Source organism: Panthera onca, chromosome B4 (genome assembly GCF_046562875.1).
Source record: "Panthera onca isolate mPanOnc1 chromosome B4, mPanOnc1 haplotype 2, whole genome shotgun sequence".
Taxonomy (NCBI): Eukaryota; Metazoa; Chordata; class Mammalia; order Carnivora; family Felidae; genus Panthera; species Panthera onca.
This window is the reverse complement of record NC_138345.1, coordinates 119968430-119980596: the sequence shown is the minus strand read 5'-3', so window position 1 is coordinate 119980596 and position 12167 is coordinate 119968430. Positions and strand designations below refer to the sequence as shown.

General features: G+C 37.4%; 1 protein-coding gene across 13 annotated transcripts in view; it reads left to right on the top strand.

Annotated features, from left to right (window-relative positions):
• Positions 1 to 12167, top strand: part of ANKS1B (ankyrin repeat and sterile alpha motif domain containing 1B) — a 1079287-nt gene that overhangs the window by 173642 nt on the left and 893478 nt on the right. For all 13 annotated transcript variants that reach the window (XM_060656669.3, XM_060656668.3, XM_060656666.3 and 10 more), the window contains exon 4: positions 1897 to 2193. In XM_060656669.3, coding sequence (XP_060512652.3) covers positions 1897 to 2193 — 297 coding nt within the window. The remainder of the gene's footprint in view (positions 1 to 1896; positions 2194 to 12167) is intronic.

Sequence of the window (12167 nt, the reverse complement as noted above, 5' to 3'; positions counted from 1 at the left end):
GGCTACCTATGTTCAGATCCTGGCCCCAACACTAAAAGGCTGTATATTTGAGGGCAAGTTATTTAACTACTCAGTGCCTCAGTTCCTCATATATAAAATGGCAATAATGATAATATTCGTATCTATCTCACAGTGAGGTAAACGTAAATGTAACTTGTAAATGAGTAAACATCTATGGAATGCAACTGTGCCTGGTACATAGTGTTAGTTATGATGATGACTCTGATGATGGCAGCCCCTTTCTCAAACCTTCATTCAGGATCATTGCATTTTTGCTATTAAAATTTCTTGTTTACATTTTTCCTGACTAACGCTTCTACCTCCTGACATAGTCATATACCATCTATCTACACCATTTGCCTAAATGTACTAAAACATCCATCTACCTTATGAGTGGTTTAGTAAATTTGAATTCCAGCATAGTTAATATACTGTGTTATATTTGTTTCAGGTGTACATTATAGTGATTCAGTAACTCAATTTATTACTCAGTGCTCATCTAGATAAGTGTACTCTTTTTTTTTTTAATAGTTTTTTTAAGTTTATTTTTGAGAGAGGCAGAGACAGCATGAATGGGGGAGGGGCAGAGAGAGAGGGAGAGAGAGAATCCTAAGCAGGCTCCGCACTGCCAGCACAGAACCCAATGCTGGGCTTGAACCCACGAAGCCTTGAAATCATGACCTGAGCCAAAACCAAAGGTTGGACACTTAACCCACTGAGCCACCCAGGCACCCCAAGATAAGTGTACTCTTAATCCCCTTCACCTGTTTCACCCATCCCTCTACCCCGCTCCCCTCTCATAACCATCTGTTTGTTCTCCATAGTTAAGAGTCTGTTTTTTGGTTTGCTTCTTTTTTTTTCTCCTTTGTTCATTTGTTTCTTAAATTCCACATATGAGTAAAATCACATGGTGTTTGTCTTTCTTTGTCTTATTTCACTTAGCATTATACGCTCTAGATCTATCCAGGTACACTTTTTATCTTGCTAAACTTCTAGGAAAATCTTCTTGATTTTCCATTGGAACCTTATTAGGTGTATATGTAATACTATGATACTTCTTGTAGATTGTCTGGCAATGGGTCTCAGTCTGTCTCTCAATCCATAATTACATTTCAGAATGATGCTGTTTAATCTGAGGGCCAGTATGTCTTCATTCTCTTTGCTAAAGGAGCAATAATTTGTACTTACATGGAAAATAAAATGAAACTTAATTTGGGAAATCATTCCATAACTCTTTCATTATCAAGAATTTACCATTTCAAGTGCCTTTTGGAAAGCCAGTCTGTTAAAAGTATGTTATAATTCTTATTACTCTCTCTCATTAACAAATGTCATGGAAATATGATGCATAGTACAGATAACACTGACCATCTGGGCCCAGCAGGGCCACTGACTAACATGGCTAAATCATTTATCGCTCTTGAAAATTGAAATATATAATATAGGGAAAAATTTGACTTTTCCTCTTAAAATGATTAAAATTGTGATTTAAAAAAAATTTTTTTTTTAACATTTTATTTATTTTTGAGACAGAGAGAGACAGAGCATGAACGGGGGAGGGGCAGAGAGAGAGGGAGACACAGAATCGGAAGCAGGCTCCAGGCTCTGAGCCATCAGCCCAGAGCCCCACGCGGGGCTCTAACTCACGGACCGCTAGATCGTGACCTGAGCCGAAGTCGGACGCTTAACTGACTGAGCCACCCAGGCGCCCCAAAATTGTGATTTTTTAATGCAATAAATGATAGATCCTTTTTATCAGATATTCTATTAGGCATACTTATTAAAATAGATAAGTCATAAATTTACATTTTCAAAGTATCTTTGGTTTTAAATTACTGTTTAGATTTTGATAACTGAATTTCTGAAAATCCTAATCTTACATCTTTGTCTTAACAGAACAATGAAAATGAAACTGCGCTACACTGTGCAGCTCAATATGGACACTCAGAAGTAGTTGCTGTTCTCCTAGAAGAGCTCACCGATCCTACCATCAGGAACAGTAAGCTAGAAACACCTTTGGACCTGGCAGCACTCTATGGACGACTTAGGGTGGTCAAAATGATCATCAGTGCACACCCTAACTTAATGAGCTGCAACACTAGAAAGCACACACCACTACACCTTGCTGCTCGGAATGGTCACAAAGCAGTTGTTCAGGTGCTATTGGAAGCAGGGATGGATGTGAGCTGTCAAGTGAGTCTCCTTTTAGCTTTGCATTGAAAGTAATGATGCTCTTGCTTTGCTTTGAGATGCAGATGTTAAAAGTTGTATGTACAAATCTTATCATTTTTAAAAATTAAATTGTCCAGAAATATTTTTGTAACTACTACATTCAGTAACACTGTGCCACATACTGTTTGGAAATATGAAGAGATATAAGGAGTAATTTCTAACCTCATTCTAATTTTAGGGCTATAGGAGTGAAAAATTATTACTAGAAGGCAGTTGTGTGTGGTATCATTAGTAATTGTTTCCTTTTTTCCCCAGTGTCTAGCACATAGCCCGACACACACTAGGAATACAGTCAAAGTTGAGTGAATGAATGAATGAATCACTCAAAATTCAATTTAACATTTTTGAGTATGTATGTTGTGTTTAATATGTTGACACATTTAGAATCCCTTTTTTCACAGCCCCCCTGTGGGATTGAGAACTATTAAGTAACAGTTAAGAGATGAGGAGTCAGATTCAAAGACTTAAGAAGCTTGCCTAAGGATGTATAGCTGATAAACCTAGAATATGAATTTATATTTACTGATTAAATTCCAGGCCTCAGTAGTGTGCTGTCTATACATGATTAATGAAGGAGTGATCACTCTGCCTAGGGCAATCAGAAAGAATTTTATTGGAGAGTTGTGATTTGAGCTTTGAAGCGTGGGTAACATTTGGATAGGTTTTATTTCTCCACAAGGAAAGAGCAACCTACTTTTTTTTTTTTTTAAGGGCAACCTACTTTTATTATCTGTTTCAAGTTAACTCCAATTCCAAGGTTAGCTTCTTTTTTCTTTAGCCATTTTTTCATTTTACTACTGTTTTTTTTTTTTTTTTTTTTTTTTGTCTCCCAAGTCAGTGGCAGCATTTTTATCTTCCAGAGACCCTTTTGGTTCCTGTCAGATTGTGTCTTCTTCCCCTGTGTATTAGTATGCTATTGCTGTATAACAAAGTCTCTTGAAACTTAATGGCTTAACATAATAACTACTCATTTAGCTCATAATTCTGTGGTTGGTGATTTAGTCTGAGCCTTGGTAGGTAGCTCTGTTTTGGCTGGGTTCTCTCATGTGTCTGGGGTCAATTATAGGTCATTTGAGTAGCTCTGTTATAGGATGTTGCCTGGGGTAATAGCGAGGCTGCCTTGTGTCTTTCATGATCCAGCAGGCTGCCTTGAGCTTGTTCATGACAGGGAACATAACAGTAATATGGTTCTATGTGCATGCATGTGTACATATGAGAGAAGGAAGGAGGGAGGGAACAGGAGTATACAAGGTCTCTTGAGGTCTAGACTGGGAGCAAGCATACTTACTGTCTTTTCTGCAGTGTTTGATTGGCCAACAGTTCACAAAGGCAGCTGAGATTCAAGGGTTGGGAAAAGAGATTGTACCTCTCAATTACAAGGGGGTGTGAATTGTAAAAGGGGTGTGAATACCCAGAGGGAACAAATGCAGCCAGTTTTGTAACATTCCAAGTGGAATTAGTGTTCACAACTGTGGGGTTACTTTTCCTAGGAATTGTTTAGAGGTTGAATCTTGTGTCTCTGGGGGATTTTTCATTGAAGTTTTAAAAATCATAGGCCTTCCAATCCTACATTTAAGGCTGGCACCCTAAAACAGACTTTTAATGAGAGCTTTACCTGTATTATTTAGTTATTTAGATATTTATAAAACCTTTTTTAAAAGATGTTTATTTTTGAGAATGGGGGTAGGGGCAGAGAGAGAGGGGGCCAGGGGATCTGAAGCAGCCTCCATGCTGACATTAGAGAGCCCAATGCAGGACTCGATCTCATGAACTGTGAGATCATGACCTGAGCCAAAGTCGGATACTTAACTGACTGAGCCACTCAGGTGCCCTTATAAAATGTTTTCTTAATTTTTTAATTTATTCTACTTTAGCAGTCTTGAAAATCAGCACAAGAATTTTTGTAGCCTTCATATTAAAAAAAGCAACAACTTTCCCCTGAAAAGGGTATTGAAATGAGATACATATTTACTATTGTAAACATACTTTCTCTAGAAGTATGTAAACATACTTTCTCTAGAAGTATGTTTAATGATAAGCTAGATATTTATTTTCTTTATGTTGAATTTCTTTAATCTAGAATTACTGCTTTGATAACACTTCTGGAATACTTTTAAATTTGGTGGCTCAGAGTACTTTATTAAATTTTTTTTTTTAACGTTTATTTTTATTTTTGAGACAGAGAGAGACAGAGCATGAACAGGGGAGGGGCAGAGAGAGAGGGAGACACAGAATCGGAAACAGGCTCCAGGCTCTGAGCTGTCAGCACAGAGCCCGACGTGGGGCTCGAACTCACGGACCGTGAGATCATGACCTGAGCCGAAGTCGGACGCTCAACCAACCGAGCCACCCAGGCGCCCCTAGTACTTTATAACCAAGGACTTTACGATGACTGAGATCAGTAACACACTTCATGTCCATGGCCAAAATGTTTTCATATTTTGTACTAGATGACATGGCCAGAAGAGAAAGAGTCTGGATTCAATTTTATATGTATATGGTACATCTTTTCTTATGCAAAATACTACTTACTGTATTTTGTGCTTTTGGAGAATTAAAGATAAGTAAGATCTCTGCCCAAAACTTAGTGGAGGACACAAAAACTTGCAAGAATAACTCCTATACATGACATATTAAAATAAATAGTAGGGCAAAGTGCTAAGGACATAGCAGTGAAAAACTATGGATTGTAATATGGAGGACTTGAAGAGACATTGATAGAGTGATATTTGAAGAGGACCTTGAAGGTCTTTAGGATTTTGAATTTAGATATAACAGCTTGCAGATGTGCATTTTATGTGGTCAAAAGAGTGTTTTAAGATATTGAATTTGAATGCTTTTAGATGGGCTGTATACCTTCTAAGGTCCCAACCTTTCTCTACCATCATTGCCAGATTCGTTCCTTTAGATTTTCTACTTTGCTCATATAGCATTTGGGTTTGTTACTACACATATCAGGTGAAAGGGGCACAGTATGTTTAGACCACTATGAACTTAATCAGAAGCATCAAGGCTGATACCTGATGCTCACTCTATGATTTCATCTTGAAGGTTTTCTAGAAGTAGAGCTGACAGCATATTCTAAAATACATTTTGATGAATTGAATCTTTCAGCATTTAGTTAGCCTTAGTTGATGTTTTTTTGTTATTATTGCTTTGTTCATAGAAAACATGTTTTCTGTTTGTTTTATTGCCTTTTTTTGGGTCAGTGTTTAATTTTATTATGTGATTCAAATGAATTATCACCAAGTTTGCCCATAAGATTCACTGCAAAATGTTTTAATACCAAATTTGAAGTTGGTATTTTTTGATATCTCACTGTCTGAGAGTGAAGAATACCAGACAGTAACCTTGAACTGTTTGAATGACTTTAATATTCATTAAATTGCTCTAGCTAACAAGTTGGAAGTTACCAGTATTAAAAATAATCCCATTTGGTAAATTACAGCAATACACTATTAGACTTTAATTACATTCAAGTCATTATGAATAATTCTTTAAAATTTAGAGATGGCTCTGGAAGATCTTGTCTTTTCCTTGTAATTACAAATGTTTTAAGATGCATAATTTGTGTTAGTATTTTCTGTAGAAGTTTTGGTTTCTGCTTCATTTATCTCTGAGCAGTTTTGAATTATAACACATATTTGAACTAGTGAGAAAAACAATTTAATTCCAGCTTAGGTGAATTTCAAATTATATTTATGTATAAACCCTTTAATTCCTAAAGGATTTCTTAATAAAGAGAATCTGTCATATTAAGATATTAAGAAAATGAGTTTTAACTGGCAAGAGTCTCTTGAAATTAGTAATCATTTTTATGGATTTCAAACCTGATTTGAGTAAGTGGGTAGTAACTCCAAAGACTATGGACTCTTTTTATGCTAGTTCTTTAACTGTATTTCTTGTAAGCTTCTCTTATTAAAATTTAAAAAGTTAAGGACTAGCAAAATACTAAGTCAACTGGATTTTATTTTAATATTAAACGAAATGGAAGTAAAATTATAGAAAATTAATAACAGTACAAGTTCCCGTACTAGTAGCTGTTAAGATATAAAGCTGAGTAAGGTACCATTTTTGTTCTCTAAGTGCTTATAGTGGCAGGAGAAATGTGTGCCTAAATGGATAGATTACATTTTAATAATCCATTCACTCTCCTTCTTTCCTAGATAATTATTGAAAATTTTTCCTTTCTTCCCCAAACTTTAACTCTTTCCTCCCTGTTATTTCTCTGTGATCTTGACTTTGCTTTTACTTAACTGAGAAAATAGAAGCTATTACATATTTGAACCACCACATTTGCCAGTGGATGTGTATCTGCCTTCCTTCCTGGTGCTTTAAATGAACTTTTTAGGTTTATCCCTAAGGCTGAGTCCTTTACTTGTGCACTGGATCCTCCCCTTAAAATACTATGCATTTCCCCCCCTCTCAATTGCATCATCTTTATAGGGACACAAAGATATTACATTTCCCATCTTAAAAAAAAAACAACTCTTTCTTGAACCCACATTTCCCTCTAGTTCTTGTTCCCTTTTTCTGATCCCCTTCATAACATATTTAGAAAGAGTTGATTTTACTCATTATATCAAATTTCTTTCCCCCATTCTCTCTTGAAGCTACTACTCCATCTCTCTCACTCTTTAAATGTTTTTCCCTTTGGTGAAGGTGACTAATGACTGCCATATTGTTAGATCCAACAGCCAATTCTTTGTCATCATTTTACTTGATTTATCATTGGCATTGACAGATCTCCCTCCTCTTTGAAAGGCTTTTTTCTTTTGACATCTGAGTCACCATTCTCTCTTGCTTCTCTGCTCCTTCTTGGTCTTACTTTAAGTAGAGCCTAAGACCTTGAATGCCTTTCATTTAGCCTTGAAGCTAGATAAATCTGTCAGGCCTCACACACCTGTTATCCAGAGGAGTTGGTAAAGGATTAAACCTTTCTGTTTTCTGTCCTCTTTTGTAAAGTCATACCTCTCTGTCTTCAGCCAGGCTTTGTTTAATTTCTTCCCAGTAGATCTTTACCCTGTAACTCTGTAAACCCCTGTAATAGTTAGCTATTGACATTGCCACAATATTCTGTTCAATAAACACAGAAATCTCAGTAGTATATAATAGTAAGCAATGGCCTTTTTTTTCTCATTCACAGGTTTGCAGGTAATCTGGGGAAACTCTGCTTCAGGCTGTAAGTTAGCTTGCTCTGGTCTATGTATATATTCCCTTTTTCCTGGGACTAGCCAGGACATGGCCTAAGTAAGCTCAACCAACAAGGCACATTTTAGTATCTACTTGTATCATGTAGATGCCATACATTGGCTAAAGCAAGTCACAAAGCTAAGTGCCAAATCAAGGGGTGGGGAAATATACTTCAGCCATGTAAGTGGATGGTGCTGCAGTCATATGACAAAGGGTATATGAAACAAGGAGCGAAGAGTGTAATCTACTCCATCCCTATTCCATGGTTAACTGCTCTCATCTTCCTGATCTCTAAGTATCAGAGTGTCCCAGGGCTTAGTACTTAGACCTCTTTTCTTCTCTGTCTGTACTTACTTTCTAGTTGACCTCATCCAATCCCTTGACTTCGACTGACATCTTTGTCTGACAGTAACCAAATTTATTCATCTTGCACCTTACCCTGAGTTCTAAATTAGGTACATAATTGCCTGCTAAACATATCTATTGGATGACTAGTGGGCATCCAAGCAACATTTCCAAAACTGAGCATCTAGCTTCCATAATTCCTTTTCCCCAGATTTGCCCATCTTCCAGTCTTTCCCATTTCAGCAAATGGCATTACCATCCTGCTAGTTGTTTGGCCCCCAGACAGAATTTCTTTCATATTTTACACGCAGTTCCTCAAAATATCCTATTGGCTTTGTGCTCAAAATATATCTAGAATTTCACTACTTTTCATGCCCTCTACTATCACCACTATAGCTTGTCTTGTACATCTCCTGCCTCCTGCCTGGTTTCCCTGCTTTTTTCTTTGCCTCCATATTAGTCTGCTCAGGCAACCATAACAAAATCCCAAAACAGGGCAACTTAAACAACACATATTTATTTTCTCAGTTCTGGAGGCTGGAAAGTGTAAAATTCTGGCCAATTCTGTTTCTGGTGAGAGCTCTCTTCCTGGCTTGTAGATGACTGCCTTCTTGTTGTGTCCTCAAATGGCCTTTTGTGCAGAAAGAGAGTGAGCGAGAGAGAGCTCTGGTGTGTCCAACTCTTATAAGGACACAAATCCCGTGAGAAAGGTTCCTACCCTTATGACCTCATTTAATGTTAATTACTTCCAGAAATGCCCTGTTTTCAAATACAGTTGCACTGTGGGTTAAAGGTTCAGCATATGAATTTGGGGGTAAGGGGTGGACACAAACATTCAGCCCGTAACAGATTCTTTTCAATCTGTTTTTAACAAAGCAGACATTAAACTAAACCAGATTATATCACTTTACTGCTCAAAAAACTTCCAGTGGCTTTCCATCTCACTCGGAGCAGAAGCCAAATTCCTCACAGTGGCTGACAGGTGTCTTATACAACTTAGTTCCACTGCCTTTTTGAAGCCACCTCTAACTATCCTTTGCCATTTTTTCACTTAGCTTAGCCCTAGTGGTATTGTTGCTCTTGCTGGAACATACCAGATAAGCTTCTGCCTCAAGGCCTTTGCTTTACTAACCCACATGACTTCTACCTGTGCTTTCTTCAGGTGTCTGGTCAAATGTTACCTTACCAGGGAAGCCTTCCCTGACCTATCTGACTCACCACTCAAGCAGCTTCTTTTCCTTCCCTTTAACTGAAAATCCATCTTCCCTATTGGGATACCATATTCCCACCAGCAATCTCAGGCCAGGCTACTAGGCACTATGCTACATAAATAAGACGATTTGTTCCCTGTCCTCATGGAGTTGAAGGATTAGTAGAGAAAACAGGAACTAAAACTATAAATGAAAATTACCAATTGTATTAGTGCCATAAAGGAAATACACTGGTTGCTATGGTTTTGAATGAAGGCATGGGGATGTCTCTCTTAGGATGTGCCACTTAATTGGTCCTAGCCCAAGATGGTTTATAAGAAAGAGAATATACATAGAAGTTGAATGAATACTCAGAGAATTTCTGGAAAAAGGAAGCATTATAAGAGGGGTGCAAGATAGTACAGTTACATATAATCAGTCATTTACCATGTATTTATGGGGTGCCTGCTTTGTGCCAGGCATTGCCTACTATGTGCCAGAGAATATAGTAGTAACAGAATAGAAATTGTGCCTACAGAAGGGAAGATGACTTATAAAGGTATGGAGTAAAGAACAGTGAGATATGGGAGAGGAACTCAAAGTTATAGCAGTTCACAGGAAATTTCTTTGGTTAGCTGTTTTATTGCCAGGTTGTGGAAGAGTGTGTATTTTTATGTAGAGTGCAAGGATCCAAAGAAGAGACTGAAATTGAAGATGCAAGAGAAAGGGTGAAGATACTTCATGAAATTCAAGAAGTGGCAGGGCGTGATAGATAAGAGCAAAGTAGAGGATTAGCTGTAAGGAGGATAACAGAAGAAAGGACAGGTAAAGACAGAGGCTGGAATTACCTTACGTTAAATAGGAAAAGTCTGCCTTTGAATAGGAGGAACATTATTTCTGAATTATTTGAAGACACATTTCTCTTATGCCACCCCCCTCCTCAATCTGAACTTTCTTATAACCTTCAGCTATTCTTCACATGATGTTTTTCTGTCTTTTGTCATTTGGGACCCTCTTCTCTGGGTAAATTTCAATCTGTCAACGTTCCTGTAAAAGTTTATTACCTACAGTTGAACACTGTATTCTAGCTATAGTCTAGCTAATGCAGGATACAAAAGAACAGTTTCTTCCCAGCTTCCTCTGAAATCATGTGCAGTAAAACCTTGGCTTGTGAGGATAATTTGTTCTGGAAATGTGCTTGTAATCCAAAGCACTTGTATATCAAAGCAAATTTTCCTATAAGAAATAATGGAAACTCAGATGATTTGTTCCACAGCCCAGGAATATTCATATGAAAATGATTAGTTCTGTAACATATTACAAAATAATAAAGAAAATACAAAATATAAAGAAAAATAACCAAATTAACCTGCATTTACCTTTGAAAACTTTTATGGCTGGTGTGAGGGAGACAAGACAGGAGGGTTATTGGGTAGGACGACTTTCACTGTCACTAGTGGAATCACTTCTATCTGTTGGCTCAGTGAAATAAGCCATGCAACTTTAGTTTCATGCAACTTTAACAGGGAACTTATCCAGTGACACTTGCTTTTGCTTCCTTTTGAGGATTTCGCAGAAATGTGAATTGCACTGTTGTGAAATAGATTCATCACTCTCATTGCTACAGCCTTATTTGGGTGGTGCTTTCCTACAAAATTTTGCATTGTTTCCCACGTTTACACATGTCCCTAATCTCATTTGAAGTGTGGGATTGCTCCACCTTTTTTTCCTCCTGCTCTGCAGATGAGATGCAGATGTAGACTTATAAAATCTTGCAATTTCAGCCATTCACATACCTCATTTATACTTCTCGATGACTTCCGTCTTCACTTGCACTGTAATCATCTCCTTCTTACTGCCTGTCTTTTCAACCTTTTTCTGCATGGCCATTGTATATGCTCCCTTGGATGGTGACTACAGTACAGTATTAATAAACTTGTCATACACTGTATTTAATGTAACTGGCAATAAGGCAACAGAGGAAAGGGTCTATGTCTGTAGGCAGCCTGACCTAGAATGAAGCAGAGCATTCTTAAACTTATTCTTGTATGGAAAAGTGAAGGACTGTCCGTCAGTGCTTTGAAGTGACAAAAAATACACTAGTGCTAGTTGTGGGCATCTTCCAACGTTCTGAAAAATCATTGATTTCTGCCAAACATCATGGCCTGAGACCAAGCATCTGAGCTTGGGAGATGATCACCCAGAGTCTGCAGCAAGACAGAGAGAAGAACTTTTGGCTCAGTTGTGATCATATGCCATTTGGCATCACTTATTACTTGTATTACAAGACATCGTTTGTTAAAAATTATTAGAAATGGTTGCTTGTCTTGTGGAACATTCACAGAACAAGTTACTTGCAATCCAAGGTTTTACTGTATTTATAAAGGCTAGGATGTTCTTATCTTTTAAATTATTTTATCCTAAGAGATGCCCATAGGGCTAATTGGTACTAGCCAGGGTGCCTGTGGTTGTTACTGCCGAGTTAAATGCCATTCTAGTTGGCTTTTCGTTATCTCCGTTGAAGTTATCTTTATTCACAGGTTCTTATTTCTTACAATAGTTATGGGTCTTGCTTCTCATAGTTTTCCTCTCCACTGGTACCTGTGCTATTTTATCTGCTGATCATCACACAGTCTTTATAACTTGTCATCTTTGTTCTGTTTTCTCCTTTAATAAAGAACTGGTCTTCCTTTATCTGATCACTCTCTTTTGTAAGCTCAGGAGGACTATGTTAGAGTGTTGAATTCAGAAGGGGGAACCAGTGCAGACAAGCTCTGACATCTCTACATCTCTTTTCTATCTGCTGTTTTGGCAGTCTGGTGGAATACATAACCCAAGAAACCATTTTAAAACACCTTGAAATTCTGTATAAAATATAACAAAGATCTCTTTATATGTGTGATTGAACTTCCCACAGAAGCCACAGGAATACATAGGGCTAAAAACAAAAAGGAAAGAAAAACTCTGGACTTAAAACATGGTTTCACCCTTTCCTATCCCTTATCTTGTTTTTTCAGCTTTGGTGCTACTGAGATTTGGCCTTAATAGACATTTCAAATCAATAAGCTAATTTCTTTTGCCTTCATCAGCAATTCAACTATTGACATTACTATGTATATCATTTTATTTTCTGTCTTAGCTGTTTTCATTATAACTTGTATTCAGAGGGATTTTTCTTTAGCAGTGCTGAGATATGAGTGCTTCATA